The sequence below is a fragment of the Temnothorax curvispinosus genome, unplaced genomic scaffold (genome assembly GCF_003070985.1).
Source record: "Temnothorax curvispinosus isolate PA1 unplaced genomic scaffold, ASM307098v1 QBEX01001170.1, whole genome shotgun sequence".
NCBI lineage: Eukaryota > Metazoa > Arthropoda > Insecta > Hymenoptera > Formicidae > Temnothorax > Temnothorax curvispinosus.
The window spans coordinates 204,599-230,569 of NW_020210950.1; the positions used below are offsets into that span (position 1 = coordinate 204,599).

The 25,971-nt window shown below is 37.2% G+C and overlaps 3 protein-coding genes across 6 annotated transcripts in view; 2 read left to right on the plus strand and 1 right to left on the minus strand.

Annotated features, from left to right (window-relative positions):
• Positions 1 to 670: 670 nt before the first annotated feature.
• Positions 671 to 9,012, minus strand: LOC112460547 (importin subunit alpha-7). 3 transcript variants are annotated; one of them, XM_025025297.1, is made up of 11 exons: positions 8,759 to 9,012; positions 8,004 to 8,141; positions 7,530 to 7,661; positions 7,260 to 7,394; positions 4,053 to 4,262; positions 3,760 to 3,957; positions 3,457 to 3,677; positions 3,062 to 3,325; positions 2,775 to 2,979; positions 2,377 to 2,680; positions 671 to 2,282 (listed from the first exon to the last, which is right to left on the minus strand). In XM_025025297.1, the coding sequence occupies exons 1-11, from the start codon at positions 8,861 to 8,863 to the stop codon at positions 2,086 to 2,088; spliced, it is 2,109 nt and encodes a 702-aa protein (XP_024881065.1). In that variant the 5' UTR covers positions 8,864 to 9,012; the 3' UTR covers positions 671 to 2,085. The 3 variants fall into 3 exon arrangements, with proteins under 3 accessions (XP_024881065.1, XP_024881055.1, XP_024881048.1); XM_025025287.1 differs by lacking the exons at positions 7,260 to 7,394; positions 7,530 to 7,661; positions 8,004 to 8,141; positions 8,759 to 9,012 and adding an exon at positions 5,848 to 5,990 and having other exon boundaries at positions 3,760 to 3,954; XM_025025280.1 differs by lacking the exons at positions 7,260 to 7,394; positions 7,530 to 7,661; positions 8,004 to 8,141; positions 8,759 to 9,012 and adding an exon at positions 5,848 to 5,990.
• A 1,420-nt stretch (positions 9,013 to 10,432) lies between these two features.
• On the plus strand, positions 10,433 to 14,233 carry LOC112460564 (inorganic pyrophosphatase). 2 transcript variants are annotated; one of them, XM_025025311.1, is made up of 8 exons: positions 10,433 to 10,630; positions 11,369 to 11,607; positions 12,924 to 13,010; positions 13,101 to 13,164; positions 13,302 to 13,364; positions 13,505 to 13,718; positions 13,789 to 13,898; positions 14,029 to 14,173. In XM_025025311.1, the coding sequence occupies exons 1-8, from the start codon at positions 10,441 to 10,443 to the stop codon at positions 14,061 to 14,063; spliced, it is 1,002 nt and encodes a 333-aa protein (XP_024881079.1). In that variant the 5' UTR covers positions 10,433 to 10,440; the 3' UTR covers positions 14,064 to 14,173. The 2 variants fall into 2 exon arrangements, with proteins under 2 accessions (XP_024881079.1, XP_024881086.1); XM_025025318.1 differs by lacking the exon at positions 14,029 to 14,173 and adding an exon at positions 14,199 to 14,233 and having other exon boundaries at positions 10,435 to 10,630.
• Positions 14,234 to 17,026: 2,793 nt separating this feature from the next.
• LOC112460430 (proteoglycan Cow) overlaps positions 17,027 to 25,971 on the plus strand; it is a 110,984-nt gene continuing 102,039 nt past the window's right edge. The window contains exon 1 of the mRNA XM_025025092.1: positions 17,027 to 17,478. Coding sequence (XP_024880860.1) covers positions 17,377 to 17,478 — 102 coding nt within the window. The 5' untranslated portion in view covers positions 17,027 to 17,376. The remainder of the gene's footprint in view (positions 17,479 to 25,971) is intronic.

Consider the following 25,971-nt stretch of genomic DNA (forward strand, 5'->3'; position numbering starts at 1 on the left):
TATCAAATATACATATAAAGTACAAATTTTGTTTCATACAGATCTTATATGATTTCCATCGACTTATGTGATTTAGATAGAAGATTATTGGTTTTTTCACATGCATTCAATGCTTTTTAATAGATATTGTTTCAGATACCAAATTCATGAAATATATATGAAAAACTTAGGATAATTGTGTCAAGCTTTAATACGCAATACCTATTTATACTTTATTTCTATTTTAATAAATTTTCTAACGTTTTATTACAGATTTTTAGGAAAAATATATTTATTATCATTTAGACCAGTGTTTTTAATCTTCTTTGAGCAATAAAATACTATAAGAAAAAGTTTTCAATAAGTTTATACATATACATATATAAAATTTACCTATGCATCAAATAAATAGTATGCTTTATTAACATTAATATAATATAAATTCAATATATTTATATTATATTATTATGTATTAATAAAATTTTTGATTTTTTATTATATAAAAATATAATAAAAAATAAAAATGGTAAAATTAAAATTTCGATTAAAATAATTAAGATTATAAAAAATTACTTTTCGATAAAAATTTTATAAAGTATCTAAAGATCATTGGTTATATTGATTGAAAAACACTGGTTTAGATCAATTCCTAATGTTTCATGCAATACATATAGTGATTTCACCCATTATACACATTTATCCCAAGTTTTATTTAGAAATAACGTGCACAACATAATGGCAAGTCCTCTTTTCTATGTATTACTCTTTTATGTATTACTATTTGGTAAGCATTTTATAAATTGGCAACAAGTATCCATAGCTGCATACTTTGCTAGTGACATGTTAGCAAAGTTTCAACTAGTGAGCTGTAGTACAGTCGTTCTCCGTCATAACGATTCAAATCGGTAACTAAAAGTAGATAGTATATATATAAGGTTTGTGTATAATATAGTATGGTATCGTCAAACCTAAATAATAAATACATTTCATATATACAGTCATAGACTTTTCATACAGAATGTCCAAAATCTAATTTTGTGCTGTACAATTTCATTACTATTCGTTTTCATCACATGCAAATAAAGGGTTGAAAAATATCGCATCTGCGATAGTTTAAAAATTCAATTATAAAACATAAGATAAAAATTATTTATTTAATACATCTGCAAATATATGTTTATAATTAAGAACAACTAATAATTGATCGCGTGATGCTGGATTAACAAAAGTATAGATATAATAACTGGAGTCAGCATTCCGCACGATTACTTAACATAAGAAAACCAAAACATGTTTTGTACGTATCTCAGTACAAATCATGCCTATCACAAATTACACCAAATACTTCAACCAATTCTTGCAAACTGTTGCAATGTTGCGTTGACGGCCAGATATGACTATTGCTTCGCTTCTTAAGGGCACTCTGTATAGAATAGCCTTAAAATTACGAGATACGTATTTACAGTAAAAAAGTTTAATTGGTCATGTTTCTATCTAGTATAGTAAGGAGGTGAGTACCGCGTTGCGTAATGTTGTCCGTGTTGGCTACATAGTCGCGTACTTCAGTCATTCAGTTAGTATCTTGCAGGGTAATGCAAGTTTTTTTTTTCGTAATTCTGCGTCAGTCACATGTCGGACGAGGTATGAGTCTGCCTCGACAAATTGTTCTGATGTTGTCTCCACTTCTACTTAAACACTAAGACGTTTATGTTTTAAAAACTGAACGTCTCATACTAAATATATGCAGATATGAGTCTGTGTTCCTACACAAATTGTTTCAAGGCTCTAACGCAGACATTGTCACAATTTGACGTAGGTTCGAAAACATAAATCATCTCAGATCATATAGTGAGTTATGGTTCTCTTAAATGGAAAAAAAAATTGAAAGTGCACGAAGATTTTTTTACTGTTTTTAATTCTCGGTGAATAGATTTCGATCACTGTGTAGTGTATTAGTTTTGACATAAATAAACTCATCAGCTCATATGAATGAATATGTAAAATCATGTTTACTATTGACGTACCGATTTTCAAAATATTGTAAATTTCTGCGGAACGAATAACGTTAATATTAAATGAAACAGTTATATCAAGAAAGATAGTTCATTAGAATTCAAAGCCTTGCACTGGTAGTTGGGAAGAATCTGGTGCGGTGAACTGGTATTCTTGTCCTTGCGAATCGATTGAAGGTACAAGTCTGGTATCTTCTTCCTCAGACCCAAAGAATCGTTCAATAATATCGAAGGCCTTTTGATAAATATCCATATTTTGATGAGATTGCAAGAATTCTATTTTGTCTAGGCCTGAAACATTACAAGAGATATTGATTATTACCGTGTTAATATTTATTAATCGACATATCTTTCATATAAAACTTGTATTTAGTTGATACTTTACCATAACATTCTTCAATAAGAACTGCATAAGGATTGAGACCATTATGCATGGTTGCATCTTGTTCTCCCAGACGTAAAATATTCTCTATTCCGTTCAAAGCGACCTGAACGATCTTGACATCCATAACAGTAAGCAAGTCACAGAGTGGCGGAATACATCCTTGCATTGCGAGGTATCGAATTTGGTCGGCCGTTCCGCCACTAGTAGCATTTGTAATTGCCCATGCAGCTTCTTTGCGTGTTTTGAATTCAGCTTTACTCAAAATCTCGATTAAAACCGGGAAGATATTAGCATCAATCACCGCCTGCAAAATTATATAAAAAAGACGTTAATATAAGTTATTAATATATGATATATAAATAAAGTTATGCTATTATGCTCGAAAGATTGAGACGTACTTGTATTTGTTGGGGATTTCCGGCAGTGATATTAGAGACTGTCCAGCAAGCCTCTTTACGAACACTTTCCCGTGGCGAACTTAAGAGATGTAATAGACACGGTAATGCCGAGCAATTTAATACAACTTGCGTTTGCACATCATCTCCAGTAACTATGTTACCTACAGCACGAAGAGCCGCGCTTATAACGTTATTTTGTTCATGCCTGAAAACATTTTCAATTGTTATAATCCATATTTACATAAAATTAATCTTACATAATAAATCTTATATAAATTTTAACATACATGAGAAGTTCTACGAGACGTCTGCAAACGCCAGCATCAATAACAGCTTGTATCTTATCATTTGGACCATCGCTCAAATAAGAAAGAGCCCAACAAGCATCAGCGAGTACATCAAAGTCAGTATGATTAAGAAGATGTGCTAACACTGGTAAACATGGTGCAACCTTTGGAAAAGCCGGTGCTGGATTTTTTCCTCGACAGAGATTTGATAATGCCCATACCGCATTGCGGGTCATGGAAAGTCGTGTCGCCTTTGATAGCAGTCTGTAAAAAATAGTGCGATATTGTTTGTAATAATGTTACACGACGCGTATCTAACAGTATTTTATGTTTAACTTTTCTTAATAACATTAGACGATAATTTACATGAAAACTGTAAATGTAAAGAAACGTACTGTAGAAGCGGTGTGAGGATACCGTTGGCTAAGACATGATCTCTGCATTCGGGACTATCTCCCGCAATATTACCCAATGCCCAAACAGCTTGTTCCTGCACATCTTCATACTCGGAAGCAAGTAAAGAAATGAAAGTAGGGACAGCTCCTGCATCTATCACAATGCGCGTTTGTTGAGATGTACCGCTTGCTATGTTTGTCAAAGCCCATGCTGCTTCGAACTAATAATTAATAATAATTATTATTTATGTAAGCTCTTGATATACAACAAAAGATAAAATGTTTATACTAATTTCCATGTACCTGTAAAGTGCAATTTGTATTATTTTTAAGAAATTCAACAAATTGTGGTACAATCCCTGTTTGTATCACTTCATCTATAGGAGGATTTGGCTCTCTTGATAATAATTTTCTAAATTTCTGTGTTGCTGCCAATTGATCTTGTATGTTAGGACTATACAATGCATCTACCATTTCAGATGTTATAATACCAGGAGACTGCTAAAATATAAATTGTATTATGTAAAATAAGAAAATTATCGTAAAACAAATTATACATAAAACCAGTAAACAAATAAATACAATAATCATATTACCGATTGTGCTGTAGGAAGTGAATATTCGTCTGTAGCTGTAACATTATCTTCATCCGCAACAATGTTAGGAACATTGCGACGTTTTGATAATTGCTGCTCACGTTTCTGCTTTCTTAATTGGACTCCCTCTTCTTCTCTGCGTCTCCGCAGTTCTTGTGAATCTAATCCTACGTTTTTATAACGATGTTTATGTGTAGGTCCAGTTGACATCTAAAAATACAAATTATATTATTACCTTTTTACGTTATTACATTATTTTTATATTATTAGATTATTATTACATTTTAATTTAATACAATTTTTTTATTAAACTTAAACATAGCGCAAGAAAAAGTTGCGATATAATTCAGGAATTTTTTAATGATGTATTGCAATCAATCAATCTTCAATGCTCTGAGTTTATAATAATCTATTCGTACTACATTAAAATTACCAGTTTTCTTTGTCAGACATACAGAAGGTACTTTTATATACTTGTACATCACACACAAAACTAAAAATTTTTTAAAGTTTGGAAGAGATCATATTTACTATAGGAACTATAGGAATAAAACAATGAAAAAGATTTTTACTTATTATCGTTACATAGATTACGTAGTAATTGAATTCGTAAGTTATCATCTAATACTTTATTACTGATATGTCTAAAAAAAATATGTTAACTAATCTTTATGTATTTTAAATTTTTATTTAATATTTTATTTTTACTGTAATTAATAAAATTCTTGCTTCCAAGAAGAAAATTATTATATAAATGTTTTTGACGTTGCAGTTTTATAGTTATAATAGTTCTCAATCAATATATAATATCAAGAAAAGCGAGAAAGAAAGATGCATGCTAGACCAAGTATCTCGATAGTAATACATATAAATGTTTGTGGAAATTATATTACAAAACACGATACGTCATATTATTCTAATACTTTCAAAAATAAAATTACAACAGTTTTAATCCTTAGCATTAGCATTTCTCATTATTTAGAAACAATAAAAACAGAACTAATTTTTTTTGTACGTTACTACCTTATTGCCTTGTTGGTAAAAAAAGAGAAGATTTGCAATTATCTACTCACAACAATTTTGCAATCTAATAATTATTTATATCAAACATATAAGCTATACTTGAGAATTGTATAAGCAAAAGGGGAAGCTAATTTCTCACTCTCTCTCTCCCCCTCTCTCTTTCGTTTAAAAATATCTTCAAATATGTACGCGCGCGCGCGCGCTCGCGCATACATAGGTGTGCACATGTATAGATGCACTGACGTACTCGTCATATGAATGCGAACAAGAATACAAAGGCGAGAGGCGAAAATGACGATGCTGCAAGCGGAACCTGTTTCGCGAGGGAAAAGAAGTTTCGCTGCGCGGAAGGAAAGAGAGGAAAAAATAGAAGGCGGGCAGCGAATCGCGATCCCATCATCGTAGTCGCGACGGTCATTTGACAATGGATTCCGCGTGAGGGTTAGGACTCAATTGACGACGAGATCGTCGGGGCGGGGATGCCGCGCGGAGGGAAGAGCGAAGGTAACGTCCGCGCCGATCACGCATCATCGCCGTGCCGTCCGCGACACGACGCGCGGCGGATTCGGCACCGTCGCCGATCCCCCGCGGCGCGCGATCGCCCGCTTTGGACATCTTGGCACGCGCACGGCCAACGCGGACTGACATTGGCCTGGAATCCTCTCGATCCTTCGGCACGTCAACGCGCGCGCGACAGAGCGTCCATTGGCGGTCTCGGCCCGCGGATCGGGACTCGGACGTCGGCGTGATAACGGTCACACACTCTACTTACGGCTGTGAGAGCAGATTCGAGTCTCAGGATCAAGAGTCAGGCGTAAAAGATCATGCAAGTGCAACGAAAACCCAGGCACCGCCGCGAGAGCCCTTTCTCTGTTCTCTCTCTCCGCCGTGAACTATGCGCCGACGACGATGGCAGATCGGAAAGCGCACGGTTAGCTTTAGCACAATGGCGCGACGCGCAAGGGATCACGGATTGGCCGGCCAACTGCCGCGCGCGGCCCGCCGATTGGTTCGGCGCGGTCCGACACGTGCGCGCGCGCATTGCACTCTCGCGCGTTTCGCAATGACCTCTCAACGACACAAAATAATTAATTTAAGCATTCCAATTAGAATATATTTTAGTGTTTGCATTCGGAACATTTTGTCACGTGAAAAGGAAACAATAATAATAATACTAATAATAATAATAATAATCGAACGTCGTTTTATATTAATGGAAATTCCTATAGCTACGCGGACAAAAATTGAAGTGTACGTACCGTTTGAAGCGTATTGACGTTCGTCTCGAGAATGACTAACTTCAGACAGGAATACGAAAGTATATGTATTCATATATTAATGTCTTCAGTTACTAATAACGTATATTTATGTACCTGAAATAGTCACCTCCAGATGGCCGATTGGCCTTCGACTAAAGGCAAAAGTTTAATAAAAAGATAATAAAAGATAAAAAGTTAATAAAAAGAAGTTACTTCCAGATCAAATGTAATACAACTTTTTGTTCTTTTTGTCTTTCCTCTTTCTTTCATTTAATTATTATATTATGTTGTTATACTTAATTCGTTTCAAATGCAAAAAATATCAATGCAGAACGAATCTAGTCATTTCACAATAAATAATTTTATATGTATGCTGAATGGTTTACAATGTATGTGTATATTGCGCAATATACTCAAAATTAATGCATAATGCTACAAATTCGATCAGAATGCAGTTTCCTTTTAGAATTTTTTATTTGAAAAAAAAAAAAGACTAAATTTTCTCATTAATGAACCTTTATTATACAATGTAAGCCTCACTAATTTTCTTCATAAGTTATAAAAGATATGTATAATCATGAAATTGATAAATTATTTGGATTTATTAAGCATTCAAGTAGCTACTTTTGTAAAATTCCTTGATATCTTCATAAGATATATCATATAATAAAAAGAATTATAGAAACATACATTGAAATATTTCTATCGCAACATACAAAAACTTAACTAAAAGCAACGTATCACAACAGTTTTTTCAATTTAAAAACGAAATCACTAAGTTAAAGGAATAAAAGTACCTATTAATATTAACAGTACACACATGAAAGATGAAAAAAAAGGAAATATCAAGGAAATATCAGCTTTTGCTTTAAACTTTGATGCGATCCGCTAGGGAACAGGATAGACCAGTGTTATCTGGTTCAACATTGATCTCCTTTACTTTTCCATCTTCAATAACCATAGAATAACGTTTGCTGCGTTTGCCTCCTAAAGGCGGTAAATCCATACCAAGATCAATGGCATCTGTAAACTCCGCTTTAGGATCAGCTAACATTCGTACCTAAGAGTAGAAACAACCTCTTTATAAAATAACTTAATTACAAAAGACTAAGGAAATTTAAATTGTAATATAATAAATCATTGATGACATATAGTTTTTTTTAATTCGATAGGTGCAATAATCAAATGAGCATACTTTCCCTGCTGCACCATGTTCTTTTCCCCAGGCTGCCATAACAAATGGATCATTAACACTGACACAGAAAATCTCTGAAATTCCCTTACTCTTCAGTTCACCCGCCTTTTGAACATAACCAGGCAAATGAGTCTGAAAATCAATATTAATAAGTGAATTACACAAGTCACAAATATTGATGTAATCTATCATTCAAAAAATTTATCCTGTTACATGCTATACATCTACATATATAATATAATTGCATAAATTTGTTAAAATGAAAATTTTACATAATTTTGTTCTAACTGAAAAGTTTAAATAAAGAAAATTTAAATAAAAGATATTGCATTAATAGAAAAATTGAAATTAGATCCAAAGCTATATCCAAAGTAAAAGAAAGATTTCTCATTTTATTTTATTAAGATATGGAAGTGTTAGATTTATAAAAAATTTAGGCAACTATTAAGAAAGAAATTAGTTTTCTTTCTTTACCTTTGAACAACCGGGCGTAAATGCACCTGGCACACCAAACACTATGATGCTCTTGGACCGAGCTGCAGCCTCTGCTAGATTCACCTTGTCTGCCGGCGTGTTCTCAAAAAGATCCACGCTGGGTAATTTGTCACCAACCTTGAAAGTTATTCATAATTGATCTTTTGTCTTTAAGTAAGGAACATTATCCCTATAAAGGGAAATCATTCATCATATTTGACAAGACATCTATTCGTGTGAGTATGAGAAACTCGACCAGCGATTAGCAATCACTTTGAAAATAAATTAAATATATATGTTACATACATATGTCACAAACATAAATTACATGTTACGTTGTCTGCCTTAGCACAAGTTTGCCTTAATCACAATTCATTCTATCTTTTGCTATTTAAATTATATAATGTTTATCACGATGCAATAGGTAAGCAATACAAGTAACTGTAAAACTACCTAATATTGTCATTGTAGTGTCTAGAATCTATTGTATTCTGGTCTTATCAGCTTTGGCCTGAGTTCCGATATTCGCTGCAAGTACTGAAAATCTATAGTTTACGTGACGTACATTATAGTTTTTCAGTACTGACAGTGAATATCGGAACGTAGCCTTGATCAGCGATTATATGTACATATATCTTGTGACTTATATTGTGCGTCATTCCATGTTCATGATGCATCACAAGGAGAAATCTCTCAAAGGGGGGAAAGATAATCAATGAATCGTTACCAAGATAACCAGATCAAAGAATACTCACGGCAATAACCATTTTTCGTGATGATACGTGAAAGCTTCGTGGGAAACAACTGAACGTCGACCACCGTCCGTTGGCGAAAACAACACGGCTTAGCAGCTGACTCATGTAGTATATGTACGCCGTACGGGTGCAACGAGTGCAGAATGCAAATCCCAACTTGTGCGCTACGGGATATACGGGGTCGCGAGCGAAACTAGCGATAGTAGCGATTCGTTGTGAACGTTCACAGATGAGCGGCCGGCAGGGGCAGGGCCGGCACGTTATTGCACGTTATTGCATGATCCTATTATGTAATTCCGTAATAGCGACTTTACTCATCGTGCGTTTCGCTAACTTCAAAACAAATCGAATCAAATCACTCTAGAAATGATTAAGCGTAATTAAGCCCACGTAAACTTATACATGCAAAAGCTATTCTCGATATCAATCTTTCTGGTGCATTAATGTAATAAGGCGCCATTGAAAAACATTCGTTATTTATGGAGTTAATGGAGTATATCGCTCCAAGATTGTGTTATAATTTGAGAAATTGTCTTTAATTATAGTAAAAAAAATATGTGTTTGAAAAAAGACATGTATGTACATTCACGCGATATATCGTGCGTTTTCATGAAATTGTGCTTATCATGCATTCATGTCATTATTGTCATCAACAAGATTATAGCGTTAAAAAATTTAAAATATCGATCAGTGTTCTAATAAATTTTTTTTGTAATTTTCGCCGACTACCAATATAGAATAACTTGAATTTAAACCCGGTTTAATTCACTTTTTTATCTTTTTCTATTCTTATTAGCTTTGTGACGGTCAGCTGTCCGCCACGAACGCGCGACGGTACGCACGCGACACAGGCGTTAAGCAGGGCACACACACTTTTCGTAGAACGTAACAGTAAGGTTTCGACCAATCGCGTTGCTCGATTCTTACTTCTACGGTTACATACGTCCGAATTTTGTTACAATTAGAAGAAGAGATCTTGAAAAAGTTAGTTGCGGGAACAAAAATAAGTAAGGTATATGAGGCTGGTAAAATTTGTGAAAGATGAGAAACCAGAAATGTTAGATCATTTGACAAAGAATTTCGGATTTGCTGTGGGCATTTAATTCAAGGAAAGTTCTTTGCTATTGGGTCCGAAAATTCAGGTCCCCCGACGAAGGGCATGGTATTCTCTTCATATACATACATGTGTTGCGCACGTGGATTATACACATTGCATATGGAACCTACAGTTTAACGCCGATTTCGAACGGCAACTTTTCGTGGCAAGACATACTCTCGGTGATTTGCCATTGCCTTCCGAGAGGAGAACGAGCGAATAAAATTTTCTAGATCTACCGGGAATCGAACCCGGGACCTTTGGCTCAATAGACCAGTGCGCTGTCTACTAGGCCACGCTCGTCCTCGAAGAAAGAATTAGCACAACGCAATTCTTCCAGATGACTAAATTAAAACTAAAAATTATTTTCGTGATTACGTAAAAACTATTAACTAAAAAACGTTCTAATTAGTCTAACAATCAATAACAAACGACTAACAATCGATTCGTAAAAAAAAATGTCATAAGTCGAAGTTGTCCGGCTAATTAACTTCTATGAGGTGCTCTCTGCTGTTGATAACGTTGATAACAACGTTTCTTCCGCAGCGTTGGCGGAGGAGCGCCGCGCGGGACGACAGATGGCAGAATGTCTCTGGTAACGTTGCACGTGTTACGTTGCCACGGCTTGGCAAGGCTCGCTATTCCATCGCGATTCGTAACAACCAGTAGACCGGCGTTGACGAAGCTCGTTGCTTTCGCGAAACCTTGCCGAGACATGTCGTACACAACCGTCGAGAGGGGTGCGCTCAATAGCACGGACTACAGAGTATTTTTAAGTGAGTATATTCGACGTGATACGTGACGTAGATACGACAATTGTGTAAGCCGCGGAAGTCGGCACTCGACGCCGAGAGGAGGCCGTGAACTTCGTTAAGGTCGCTAGGTCACGGATGTGCATTCGCGCGTGGCATGCCATTAAACGTCTACGACGTTATCATTAATTGCGTTGACTCGCTCGAATTTTCTCGAACGACACGGAATCGCGGCACCGCGAGCGAGGTCTTCGCGCATTGTCACCGTCTTGACGGTGAATAATTCAGAGGAGCCTCCGATCGATCGCGCGCCGTTTTCTAACGGTCGGATTTCGATCCCGGGATTCCCGGGCTTCAAGTTCGTTACCGCCGTTACTTGCGACGCATTTCGCGGATGAAATAACGATGTTTCGAATGGCAAACGTCCACTATCGTTTTTTCACACGGTCCCCACATCGATCTGATTTGATATGACCGTGTGACATTTAGGCTGTTGAGTGAAAGTATATTTTTGTTAGACATGGAATGAGGAAGTTAGGAATGAGTTCTGATTATGCTTCAGACTTATGTTCTTATGCATACAAATTTTTCTTCAGTTTTATATCGTTTTTCTTCATATCAGAGATTTTTCTGAGACATTTATTGTTGCATGTGGAATAACTGTTATTCTGAATTAGCATATGGAATAACTATTCTGAATAATTAATATTTTATATGTATTTCTTTTTTACAATACTTTAAAATTTTTTTTCTTACTTGTAGAAAATGAGTCGGGTGTCCCAATCTCGCCTATGCATGACATTCCGCTCTATGCCAACGAAGAAAACAAGACCATGCACATGATTGTCGAAATACCAAGATGGACAAACGCCAAAATGGAGATATGTCTTAAAGAGCCTTTGAATCCCATTAAGCAGGATGTCAAGAAAGGCAAATTGAGATTTGTCGCTAATTGTTTTCCTCACCATGGTTACATATGGAATTATGGAGCTTTGCCACAAGTAGGAATTCTAGCAAAAATACTTAATTGTTATTTAATTGCTTATTTTGATAGCATTTTCAATTCTTGTTTCTATCACAGTGGAATAATATTTATTCATTATAAATTCCTTACATCATATGTGAAATGACAGGAACAGTGGGCCTATTCTGTAATAACTATAACTCTTAAGCCCCTTGCACAATAGGCGATAGCGATAGCGACAGCGACAGCGATAAAGTTGCCGACAAAGCTATACCTTTGTCGGCAACTTTGTCGCTATCGCTATCGCTATCGCCTATTGTGCAAAGGGCTTTAACGACAGTTTCGTTATCGTTATATTGTCGTTGCGAAGCTTTTTTACCATATATAATATATGCGCAACGCAAATATAACGATAGCGAAACTGTCGTTAAGAGTTACAGAATAGGCCTACAGGAATTTGAGTTTTTTTGCTCAAGAAGCAACTGTTCTACTACTGAGCTATTGTGCACTCATATATACATATATATATATATATATATATATGTATAGTCTTTTTTGTTTTCAGTTTCTTTAAAACTACACAAAATATTACACACACACCCACCCACCATTTTTTGTAGCCTCAAAGAAACTGAAAACAAAAAAAGACTTTTTTGAACGAAATGAAGAAAAAAGTTAGTTTAAAACTTAAATTAAAAAAATATTGCATTTATAACACTTGCCTATATCAGAGGAGCGATAGCATTTTGCGTCAAGTATATTTTTAATAAAATACATTCTTTTAATCATTACTTGATCAAATATCATAGATAAACTATCACTCTTTTCTTAATAATATGTGTCATTCAATGATGATCTCATTGATTTATCATCTTTTCCTAATAATAATACGTGTGATTCAATGACGGTCTTATTGATTTGAGCAATTATACATTGAACTGACACTAAGTGTCTATATATAATAGTATCTATATATAATCCTTATCTCATGTTCATATATCTTGCACATACATATATAAGCTTGTAATTCAAGGCGCATACTTACATTTGTCACTTATTATTTTCCATTACTCTTGAAATGTTATTTCGTTTCCTGGTTTCTTAACAGAAAAGATACATTTTTTATCTCTTATTAAAAGCTGTTTAATATAGAATTTTAATATGAGATGGTGGGGTTTTTTCATGGTGGAATCAACAGATGAGGCCTATATAGGACCTTAGCTTGACATATATCTCATATTAGGATCCTGTCTCATAATAGGGCACTTTACTCTAATACTATATAATTTGTTATTTTTTGTACTTGTTATTATAATAAAGATAACCGTACTAAATAATATATTTAATTAACAGACATGGGAAAATCCTGATGTTTTGGATGAAGCAACAGGCTGCAAAGGTGACAATGATCCTATTGATGTTCTTGAAATAGGATACAAGGTGAGAAATAATTGCAGTGACATATTTCACACAAATAGTTTTATTTTTCATGTACTAATTATTGATAAAAATATATTTGCATTGATATAGGTTGCCAAACGAGGCGAGGTATTAAAAGTGAAAGTTCTTGGAACTGTAGCACTTATTGATGAAGGTTAGATAATTAAAGTTATTTATTAATTATTACTATTGAACAGATATATTTCCCAAAATATATATTAGGATAAGTTATATATGCACAGAAAAAATACAATAGTATCTAAATTTCATTATAAACAATTTTTATTTTAGGTGAAACTGATTGGAAAATTATTGTAATTGATGTTAATGATCCTTTGGCAGATCAAATGAACGGTAATTATATTTTAATTCACATTTATTAAGATTATGCAGTACTTAATATAATACATTCTTTTCGACTAAAATTCTTGAACATGCAGAAAGTTCAAATAGGAGATTTTGTATTCGTATCGCTAACTTGACAAATATTGCAGATATAAACGATATGGAGACACATTTCCCAGGCTTATTGAAAGCTACAATTGAATGGTTTAAGATATATAAAATTCCGGATGGAAAACCAGAAAATCAATTTGCATTTAATGGGGAAGCAAAAACACGAGACTTTGCGCTGCACATTATTGATGAAGTGCATCAACATTGGCAAAATTTAATCAAACAGGAAGGTTCATCTGGTGAAATAGACTGGTACGTAAAAATTAGTTTTCAAATTGTAGATAAAGTAATTGAGATGGTATTTTATGTATTATTTTTACAGTTCTAATGTAACAGTGGAGGGGAGTCCTTTCAAGATTACCACAGAAGTTGCAGAGGAGATTTTAGAAAAGGCGCCTGAGCCAGTAGAACCTCAAGCCGTCGAACCAATAGGTAAATAACTCAAGTATAACAATAAAGATAAATATAAATTTTCTTTTTTATATGAATTGGAATTCTTATTAGTTTTTTAAAATTATTTTTTACATGTAATAGTACTTGTAATGTTCTAATTCACTTTCAGTTGACAAATATTACTTCATGCATCCCAAATTGTAATAGTTATGATGGGACCTAAAAATTGTATTTACTTTTCGAATACTTGAATTATGTATATGAAGACTTTATTGATGCTGAATGTATGTGAATTAAAACTCTTGTTCATTAAATTGTTTTTATAATGTATGATTTCAGTCGATAAATGGCATTACGTACATCTTAAATGAAGGTAAAAAAAAGGATATCTTCGTTCAGTCAACTATATCGAAGTCAGCTTCTTCGTTCGCTCATATTCAACATGGAGTTCTTTCTCATTTATCATCTTTATGTTTTTCACTAATACATAATTTTTTTCATTGCATTCAAATAATTATAAATAGCATTTAAACAATTCAATATATATGCGGCGCTACTGCTTGTTGTTATTAAAATCTCATTCTTTTTTAATAGATACACAAATTATGTTAAATTAAGTGACATAGGATAAACTGTTTATACAAATAGCACCTTTTCGAATATGCTCCGCATATATATTATCCAACGATGTTACATCGATAACGGCACGTTTCGATGTACCACGAAAGAGACATAATCTCATTTATGGGTTGTGATATAGCTGTACAGGTTTAAGCAGATGGGTTCCTTAGTAAAAAAAAAAAAAGGTTGATTACTTTTTTTAGTATTTTTCCTAATAAGGAGATAACAATAAACAAACTGGCCTGGGTACAGATGCATATGTATTTATTCCAAGAGTTATCCTTATTTTTCACATTATTTTAGAATATTTATATTACATCTCATTCATATATTTATACCTTACACACATTCTATTTATATTTTCTACGTATTATCTTGAATTTGAGAGGGATAGTCAAAGATGCTCTTTCGCGGTATTTTTCAAATAATGTGGAAAGCCGTGATTGGATGGGCAAATGTGACGTGATTATAAATTGATCTTATTGTATTTCACCGAGGCCACGTCTTTGGACACAATGTTCCACAGATAGCAGTCTCCAAAGAGACATTTGTCTTCTTCTGAAAATGTACTTAGCAACATGTGTTAGGAACTACATATATTCTTTCACGTGGCACGCATCCGCTGTGGATCTACAGAGTAGAGGAGCTCTTTGGTGCGATAAATTCTGCAGTTGGGTCTCGAGAGTGTAAAAGCAAATTGCCGTATCTACTAAAAAGATCGAATAAATGGTAATTTCTCGATTATTTTTAGGAGTAGAAGAAACTTGAGGAATATAATCCAATGACTTTTTTGTTAGAAAATACGTTATGAAATTTAAGAGAAGTATCTTTCTGCATATGTGTGTAGTAAATCTAAAATGTTAAAATGTTGAAATGTGAAATATTAGATATTTTTTGTTTGTTAGATACGTTACATATATGTATAGATATATTTTTTGAAGATATATTTAATATATAAAAATATTTGCGCAATTTTAAGTGATGTTCGCTTTTCATAATCAATTTCTAAATCGATTTTGAATTTGAACAACAAATCGATTCACTAAAAGGACCGTATTAAAAAGATCAATTTTCAAAAATTGATTTAAAAATATCGTACATAAAAAAATAAGTATCTATATTAATACAATACTTTTTATATTTAATATATAGAAGACCTATTTTATATAATGGTATTTTCAAGATTCAAAGATTCTTATTTTCTTAAAAAGATTTTTTTTTAAATAAAGATATTTTGTTTTATACATAAATCAATTTTTCATGTTATTTTGCGTATAAAAGTAAAAAAATTGACAAAGCATTTGATATTTTATCAAAATGTATGAAAAAAGGTAAAATAATACGGTGTAAAAATTTAACGTACATATTACTGATTTTTATTAACAAATTAAAAATCGATTCTCTATTAAAATAATTATCTTGAAATCGAATAGAAAAAGATCGATTTTTTAAAATCGATCTTTCGATTCAGAATCGAACATCCTTCTTAAGTTTAAAGCGACTGCATTTTACTAAGTTAACAGGGATGACTGAATGTTCGCACTCGCAGCTTACTGAAGCTTTCCGCACAAAATATTCATAACACGTGACGTTAAGTGCTGATTATTTATTTACACTTTTACAGACCCGTACGTAAACTGGCACGTAGGTCAACGCATAATGAAAGATGTAATGTAACAAATGCGAGAATAGATTTTCGCTTTAAGTTACATTTAAAATTGACATTGCCAATAAATTTATCATATTAATTGAAATGGGTATTGGCGTATACACTCGGGAACTTAATGGCCTAGTTTACACCGATCTCTTGATACGCGTATCATATAGTATATTTGAACTGATCAGCCAATAATCCGACTTATTTACTAGTTATTTACTATTTAATACGCGTATCAAGTGATCGGTGTAAACTAGGCCAATGTTTTACGTTTCGATTCGGTTCGCATAAATATCAGAAGACAATGGAAGAGCCGTCACTCCAGAAAGTAAAACTTTCTTTTTATTTGTGTGGATTTTTCCATCCTCTAAGGGACGCAATACGACGATTTACTAAAGTAAGGTAACAGGAGAGAACAATGATAGCAATAGCAATCGTAACGAAGAGAATAAAAGAGAATGAAAGGGGGAAAAAAAAAGATTGGTCGATCAGGCCGAACGGCCGAGATCGTCTGGGGAGAACGGGACTGGATTTTTCCCCGGTGCCCTTTTCCAACGAATTCCCCGCAATCTTTTTTTTTTCCTCCCTTTTTCTCCGTCAAAGCCACGGGCTACATCAGGTAGGTAGGTAGGTAGGTGAACTAGCAGCTGAAGGTATTGACTGGCGGCGGGGTGTCCGCGCGCGCGCGCCGAAGGCTGCCGAACAGGTGCACGCCGAGCGGCGAGAACGGCCGAACGGGTAGCGCGCGCGCGCGCTACCGGCTCCCTCTCCGCGCGCCGCTCCGAGCACGCGATTCGTTTGGACTCGGCCGATGAGCGGGGGGAGGGGGGGATGTGCGCGCGCCTTTGGTGGCGCAGCCGACGGCAGTGACGGTGTCGCCTCACCTCGCGCGGTTACCGCACAACTCGTTCGGCTATCGAGCTGCGCGTTTCCGTTCCGCGTCGAGCACCTCGCGCGTACACATATACATATATATATATACGTCATACACACACGACAAGTCGGAGTTTCGCGTGCGCCGGACGTCGTTCATCGGTTGCGTCGTCCGCGTCAACCGCCCCGAATACTTCTGCCTTCCGTTTTGACGTTTGACGGTGTACTCGCGCGTGCCGATCTCCTCTCTTTCTCTTTGTCGCGCCGCGCGCGCGAGCGTCTTCCGCGGTGAAGTAAGTGACGGTTCCGGGGGGATAAGGAGAGAGAGGACTCGTCGGAGGAAACCCGACGGCGGCGGCTTCAGCCATGCGATTCTCGTGGATGCTCGCGGCCGCGGTGCTGCTGGTTCTGGCCACGGGGGTGAGATGCAAGAGGAAATTCGACGGGGATTTCGAATTCGCCGAGGAGGTAAGTCCAAACGACGATCCTTCTTTCGCCGCGACACCCTCCCGTGTCGCGGTCGCGGATCGTGTCACGGCACGACACGGTGGTTGACAGGTTTTTTCCCTTTCCTTATTTCCGGCTCGCGCGGAGAAGATAGATATCGCGACGAAACGGGTGCGACGATTTGGTCGAACGATCGCCCGATCCGGGAACGGTAACTCCTCGAGCGACGTTTCCCGCGGGGTGAGACGCGTCCGCTCGTCAGCGGATTGAATAAAATTGATAGAGAAGCGAAGTGTCACAATCGGCAATAACAACACGGCGGCGACTCCGCCGGAGGGTGGCGCTTCGCCGTTGCGAATTGTTGCGAAACAACCGCTTTTTGAGCGTCGTTTCGCCGCCCGCTCCGAAATTCCAAGGTCCCTTCGTGCCGGAGTATATAGCCGCGATTCATTGATTCGAAGTTACGCGCTACAACAAAACCTTGGCGCGTTATAATTTTCCGCAAAAGCGCTCTCGCGATGAAAGGGAGAAAGTGATGGTGTACTCCTGCATTCGTATTCAGAATGCTTGTGCAGACTCTTGTGCGTTTATCCCGTAAGTGGATAATATCATTAACATCAAGCGCGCGTATTATTCGAGAATATTTGCATTTTATTTATTTCTCGCCGTATCTCTACCCAGCGATCGATTTAAGATGAAATTTTGTATGTTGGATTTTTTGCCGCTGTCTTTGTTATTTTCCAGATTTAGCAAGTATCCAATTACACCTGTTATCCTTTATTTATATTCAATATATTGAACATTGTCTTTTGTCATTTGCAAATGTTTAGCAAACGACGAATTTTTATGTTCGAAATTCTTTACGTTGGATTTTTTGGCACCATCTTTGTTATTTGTCAAATATTTAGCAAATCATTTCGCCCGTTATCCTTTATTTTTGTATTCAATATTTGGATTTGTCTTTTTTTATTCGCAAATGTTTGGCAAACGACGACCTAACTTGCATTTTCAAATGTTCGCGTGTGCAATTGCCATCGGTTTCCGAATGATAACATTCAAAAAATGTTCAAGATACGCCCTTTACATCCTTTCCAGTATTTTTTAGGTACTTGTCTTATCTGGGCTTGTGTGATGTAGTATCGTAGGGAAATCCCGAGTTCAATCTTCACCGCGAACCGCGAGTGATACTCGCACGTATCTGAGAAACGATTTTTCCGGAATAAAATTTCCGAATTTCACGAGGCACGCACGAGCTCCTTTCTCGGGCTCGCAAAGGTCTCCGCTGTCGCGACTTCGCTACTGAATTACAAGTGAATGTAACATACGTGCGATCGGTTGAGAGATTCACACGCTGCTGTGACGATCGCGTTGGAACGCAATGTACAATTACGGCGTGCAGTCGTTACGCGGGAGAGAAACGCCGGCCGAGTGTCCGCGGCTCTCTTACTTTCGCGTAACTGGACTCCGGACTGAAATATGGGTTAACTCGACGTAATTGTTTATTTTGCGCGTGGCTCGCACGCACACGCGCGTGCACGGGCGCGATCAAATCACAATTTCCACGCGTCGCCAGTGCCAGAAACCGCGAACGTTATCGTTCAACCCTTCCGGCTCCGTTTCGGGCGATCGGGGCGTCGCTAAAGAGAGAGAGAGAGCACTCTCGTCTTATCCGTTTCCGCCCTTCCTATGTATTTTGCGCAAACGAAGCCGGCGTTTGCGCAAAATATACCCCGAGTCCGTCTGTTTCTTGCTATTGTTGAATTTTGGATGTGTTTAACGAGACGAGCGACTTTCTCTTCGTTAGCCGAGTGCCTTCGATGTTGCTCACAGGTTTGTGAGTTCCGAGCCCGCGGGGCACGAGGCGTGCTTCGCTAGCGGTTTCCTCGCGTGCCGCTTTGCACCAGGTTGCACCGGCGCGCGGCGGGTTCCGAAACAACCGTAGCCTCGTCACCGAGTTCGGTGTTGCACGAGACAAGCGCCAGGCAACATTGATTGATTCGAAATCAGCATGAGACCGTGACGGGAAAATAGAACACAATCCTGCAAGCTGGCGCATGGCGTGCGAAGGAAACCGACGAATATAAATGCGAGAGAATACCCAAAGAGATATTCTTTCAGTAGAATCTCTCTATCTGATTAATACAGCGGTTTGTGCCCAAATTAAATTAGTTTAAGAAAGAATTATAACAAATATATTTTCGAGAATTTACAACAGATATAAATTACTAGAGAAAATCAGTTTACTGTTAATTTTATACCTGCTCTCTTACAATTAGTCGAATTTGCTAATATACTGCAGTATATAAATTTTTGTTTGCAGAATTTCTGGTTTCTCCTTTTGCCATTACGAAACGCATTTTTAAAACTTTAAAATTCTCAAGTTCTCGACTTAATTTGTATACATTATATTTATTATATTACTAGTTTCCAGTTGTACGCAATATGTATATCCCGTAGGATTGCATTAAAAAAAAAAAACAAGAAAACTTTTGGGGGGTTTTCTACTCGTCGATGAATTCCCTCTAGCATGTTTTAATTGCATTTCCAACCGAATCGCAAGTTTACTCTTACAATTTTGTCAGATTAATCTGGCGTAATTCGGAAATAATTAGGAGTTCCTTGCAGTATTATACAGCAATCGGCATTGAGATCGCAAACTCGCACAAGAGCCATTCGTTCTACGGCCGCTGCCGCGCGCCGCCGCGATATTTATGCGAGACATTTCGCATAAATATTTCGAGTCTCTTAGCGACTTGTCGTCGTTTACCGGCGCGTCTGAATGCGCCATCGCCGAGAGGAGACACCGCGAGTAAAACTCGCGAGTTCTTTTTGTCTTTTGTGTGCGTGCACGAGGACAGGCGGGGGCGAAACGGGCGAAACGTAGTATCCCGCTCGGGCGAGGAAACGATAAGAATTGTCGGCCTTGCGGAGTTTCCGAGCGCGAATAATGGGACCGCCTGTCCTCCCGGAGTTATTACGAGCGTCGTTACGCGTTTCCGCGATTTGTAAGTTCCAATAATCGATTTCGGTGATCCCTTATCGTATGCCGCCGGACGATCTTTATGGATACGTATGCCGTCTTTCCCTGTATACGTACTTATACCGGCGAATCGATTACCTTGCACATAAACGCGAAAGAATCTGCCGTCTATATCGATCCTCGGCGAACGTTGTGCGCGACCCAGTGCCTCGAAGGTAAAAGGGTGTGTGTGTGTATAGTTAAGTGCAGTTAAGTATACAGTTGTCGCGTGTTGTATTTTCTTACTTTCTCGCGTACGTCCTCCTCCCGCGCGATCCGTGTATTACCTCCCCGATCATTTAACGTTAAACGCCCGCACGCTCGTCCGATTCCGAAAAGCTTGTTGATTCATTCGTACGGCATGAGAATCCCATTCAACGTTAACGTGACGTTGAATGGGACGTTGATGTGTGGGAGCCACGCAGCCGTGTTTAACGCTGAATGCGTGGCGAAAATACGGCCGCTCTTGATGCGACGCGTCTCCTTTAATAGAGATTTGTATTTGAAGCCGTGCACCGCGCTTCCACCTTGCCCGATTGTCAGTTTCTTCCCTTTTACCGACGCGATGATTCGCGAGTGATGCATACCGATGCAGCTGAAAAATTTGTGTCTTAGCAAGTTTTATGAATTATGGTTTTTAATAGAACACATCGATCTTGTTTCATATTATTTGCATTCCGATACGAGATGAAATGACAACTTTAAATCTTGATAAATTTTGTTGCAAAAGTAAGGATGATTTCAGAATGACAGTTGAATTCGAGTTTAAATGTATTAACACCACATTCAGAGCACTCGTTACTAGTTTTTGTCATCACATTCTGATTGTGAGACTAAACGAATATCGAGATGAATATCGAGATGAATATCGAGATGAATATAAAAGGATATAATTTTCATATTTTATATCTATATCCGCCTTTTTGTACATCTCTATATTTTATATTTATTATTTTACACGTATACCTTCCGTATTTTGCGAATTAACGCAAATTTGGGACATTTTAAATATTACTAAGATATCATTACATGCTTAATCCGACATGCATGCGCTCGCGCATCGGGTTTGATAACGTTGCTGCGGAAATGTCGGATTAAATTAAATTTACATGGAAATACATCGTAATCTTTCATACCGTGCACGAACTGTTTGTGCAGAGAATTATATTTTAGAATACGGAATGTACACAGCATAAATCGTACGGTCGCATAAATCACGTCGTTGATGCATATAGCTTTTCCCGAACGCGATCGATGCTCCGCGTATCGATATGACTGCATCCGAGGACTCGGTCGGGCGACAGGCCGCGATGGCGAGACAAAAGAATTTATTTTATTGCGAGAGAAAGAGAGAGAGAGAGAGAGAGAGAGAGAGAGAGAGAGAAATATTTAAATGTTTTTTTTATACCACCACGGTGTCGATAGTACAACGCAGTTGTTTGTAGCTTGCACTTTTCACCGCGCGTTGACAGTTCTCCGCGATGGAACGTAGCGCGAGGCAATGTTTTCGACGTAAAGTTGTGATTTTCGATCGGGTACTCGTGGAACGGTGGAATTCCCATTTTCCCTTCGATATCACGGATATCACGTGATGCGAGACAAACACACCCGCGGATAAATTCGCGGCGATTTCTCTCTCGTTTTCGCAGATCCTGCCTGATCCTGCCTGGAGCTGCGGTTTACGGCACAAAGTTAAGATCGCCGCGACTGAATTCGTTTTCCACATCGCGAAATATTTCGTGGAGTCGTCTCGTTCGTTTCTATAATTGAGAAACTTGGCGATGACCGCGACAATTTCGACGGTTTTTCGATCGTGCGCCCGTATTCCTAATCGCGGCAGTAACATCGACATCGACGTTTCGAAATTGGCCGATCGCTTCCGTACGTGATGTTCGTCCTCGAAGCGCGTGTGGTATCTATAATTTTCCAATCGAATGCATCGGGTTAATCCTAACTCAAAATTCGGTTAGACCGGTTTGAAGTCGAGTTTATCGCGTTTCGACCGAAATTCGCTCGAGTTTCTCTCGAACCGGAAGTTACCGCGATGTAGAAACTACTACTTCGCGAGTTTCCCCGTCTTCGTTGTTTTTCCATCGATATTTACTGAAGCACAAGTTTAGGCGATATAGAATATTTTTGACGTTAATGTAGCGGATGAAATATGCTATATAATTTTAGTAATGGCAACGCGATATAAAACCTGAGAAGAAATTCCATCATAAAAATATATATGTACTTACGACTTTTTAAATATTTTCTACTGGTATTTTCGACTCATGTATATAATTATTACACGTATATATTTCACGTCATAGATTTATAATACTTTTATTCATTTAACAGTGTATTTTCCTATATACTATTCATTCAATACAGATATAATAATCTAAATTTCATTCCGTCTTTATATCGATTGTCATCTTTGCGTGTTTTCTGCCAAACAAAGGGAACGTCACGTAACGCTGACTTTGACATTTTCTGCATTAACAAGTCGTTCTGCAAAGGTTTTTATTTAGCAATGTCAATCTCTTTCTTGCCTTCGTTACGTTTTTTGCGAATGTCAAATTGTCGGCATCTCTTCGGTTGACGTCGCGGAATCGCGGATTATGGAATACCGCCGTTTGCATACCGGTGCAATGCAGCAGCAGAGACAGGTGAAGCAAATCGCCTCGAATACGGCAGGTGGTAGGAATGTCGGGAATGTCGACTGACACCTCGACTAGGCAACATTTGCCAACTCTCGCCGTGTCACATCCATTCGCCTTACGATCGTGCACTCCGCGATACCTTCGCTCGTCGAGTTTATTGTTTATTGTAGGCAAGAGAGCACACCCAGGCGCAGCACGTCGCGTCATACATTTTTGCACTTAGGTGCGACATTGTGGTAAAAGCTTTTACCCGGATGCAACTGCGATGCTCTAATCGTGAATCACTGAGAATGATATAGATCTGTGCACTCATATAACAAAACGGAATTAATACGATAGGGTAAAGTGCATATTTCGGATCAGATCCTAATTTGGATCAGCAAATTTGAAATGCTTCTCTAGCCGACTGTACCTATCATATGTGGATTTTTTTTCGCTATTGTCTATAGCTATCTCTTATATCTATCTCTTATAGCTATAGACAGTTAGTGAAAAAATTCCACATATGATAGGTACAGTCGGCTAGAGAGGCATTTCAAATTTGCTGATCCGAATTAGGATCTGATCCGAAATATGCACCTTTACCCTAGTTATCTCGGAGGATGAATTTTAATTGGTTTTAAACACTGTTCAAATATTACAGCAATGTTGCTTAATATTGATATTCCAATCGAGTCTGTGTAAGCCATTTATATTAAATCGTACAACATTTTAAATTACTTTTTTATTATTCTATTTAAAATTTTATGACTGTTGTCTTATTTTTAATGCTTTTGAGGGTATCTTTTCTTAAAAAGATTTTTCTAGAGTGGTATTACATCATACGGATATAGGAGAATAGTTTGCAATTTTTAGAATTTTAAATATTATTCTCTTTTCTTCTTAAAATGAGATGGATTTGCATCTTGTTCAGTTTTCCGGTTTTCCAATCACGTTAGAGTTCTTTATTATAGAAAATCTATAATAAAGCTACGCTCACGCTTACGACGAGATATTTTCATCTGATTGGAATTTTCTATATTGAGATTTGATGAGTCAGAAAACTGTCATTCATTAATAATTCATCTAATAATTCCTATAAGATTATGTCACTATTAATTTCGTCATCGTGCTTGAATACTTTATACTATTTCTCTTCCTTATTTTATATTACATTTTATTTCTTTTATTTGGATATTTGTAACCATTGTTTCGAGCATTTATAACAGCTGACAATTAATCCTATAATTGCCATTTATGGGAAACTTGTGGGATTATAAATAAACTTTCTATTACTGCTGCTCTACATTTCTCAAGTTTTACGATTTTCCATATAATTATTCACAATCGGTGACTCACAGCTAGGTAAAGCCATCGAAAGGATCGCGAAAAGCTTTTTTCCGCAGCCAGGCTATTTTCGACTATTTCCGCATCACATCCTCACGTCGCATTTCATAAAAGTATGCGTCGAAGTACGTTAGAAAGTTCATAAAGGGATTCTGCCTCTCGTCTCGCGCTCACGGCACTCGAAATTTCCAAGTGTCAGGCGCATATCTGGCTTTATTTGCCGCCGTCCTTCAGCGGGCTGACAACCCCTAAATTGGCAAAGGCATTTTCCGTAGCCCAAGTTTCGTCGGCCCTTTGTCTTCGTAGTGATTCGCCCCGTCAGGCAACCGATAGTTTTCCAATTTTCCAAACGCGGCTCCTCCTATCGCGGACGACCCACGGTCGAGTATGAGAGCGGCATTGATCGCCAGGAATATCGATTACTGGCTTAAGGGGTTAAACCGTATTGGCTGTTTGCGCATCTATTTCGCGTTTCTTGGAGTTATACCCTACTTTTCGCGAGTTCGACCCAGATGATTTCGTGTCGTTGTAAATTGTGCCGTTTGTTCCAGTTTTTTGGAAATTTTGTTAAATTTAACGCATCAGCTTGCATTTGCATCTCATTAAAATTTATAATATTCTGAAAGATTTATACGCGACTGAGCGACTCGTATTAATATTCATCACTTTTTCACTACAAAATGTTTTTCAGGAAAGTATTTTAAAGAGATCGCAATTACATACTAAACGCATATGGTATTCAATGAATATGATGTCAGTAACGTAATTTTTTTTCGACTTTTCGTAAAATATATGACGAGGATATATAACAATATATGACAAAAATATGTAATTATATATCTTATTTATAATTGTGAAGTACAAATGCTTCAATATTTTCAAAATTTTTATTCACTATTAAAAGAATTCTTCTTATAAACAGCACTAAATTATGTCTTCTTATTTTAATCGTGCAGCTATAAATGTACACACGGATATCATAATGTTATCTTTAACTGCTTTTTTTATTGAGTAAAAAATAGTTTTTTTATTTCCATTCCTCCACTGTGCCTTATAACTTTTAAGATATACGATCGAGATAATTCGTGCGGGACCTACGGCACAGTAAAATAACCGATTGCGAAATTAATCCCAAGGGCTATCGCTACGCGGTAACCATTATCATCCCCTTGGACCTACTTTGCAGGTTTGATCTCGCCGAACGATTGAGAAACTGCGCACAAGTTTTATCCTGTCGTTGTAATCTCGTATGCTGCGGAGAATCGGCGCAGTTTCCCTGAAACTTTCCCTCTTGGTGAGGAGGCTCTTTCGGGAGGCGATGATGACTTTTTCCGGAATTCCGGAAGCATGTGCCACAATCGGATCGTATAAAATGAGGGAAGATCTTGAAGTCGCGACTTCGATCGACCTTCGTCGTTTAAGCAGTTTTCCGTCGTATAATTGATTTTAGAAACAAAGTTTCAAGTTACTCGCGAATAAATTTCCTATACCCATTCGCAAGGCTTCCCCGCTTCCCTGCCG

What these genes read in the sequence shown, in the direction of transcription:
- LOC112460564 (XM_025025311.1), top strand. Translation starts at nt 10,441, where the DNA reads ATGTCTCTGGTAACGTTGCACGTGTTACGTTGCCACGGCTTGGCAAGG. An exon ending in GGACTACAGAGTATTTTTAA is followed by an intron (nt 10,631 to 11,368) that starts GTGAGTATATTC and finishes TCTTACTTGTAG; the next exon opens with AAAATGAGTCGGGTGTCCCA. An exon ending in TCAAGCCGTCGAACCAATAG is followed by an intron (nt 13,899 to 14,028) that starts GTAAATAACTCA and finishes ATTCACTTTCAG; the next exon opens with TTGACAAATATTACTTCATG.
- LOC112460547 (XM_025025297.1), bottom strand. Translation starts at nt 8,863, where the DNA reads ATGAGTCAGCTGCTAAGCCGTGTTGTTTTCGCCAACGGACGGTGGTCG. An exon ending in CGTCTCGTAGAACTTCTCAT is followed by an intron (nt 2,980 to 3,061) that starts GTATGTTAAAAT and finishes AAATGTTTTCAG; the next exon opens with GCATGAACAAAATAACGTTA. An exon ending in GAAATCCCCAACAAATACAA is followed by an intron (nt 2,681 to 2,774) that starts GTACGTCTCAAT and finishes ATAATTTTGCAG; the next exon opens with GCGGTGATTGATGCTAATAT.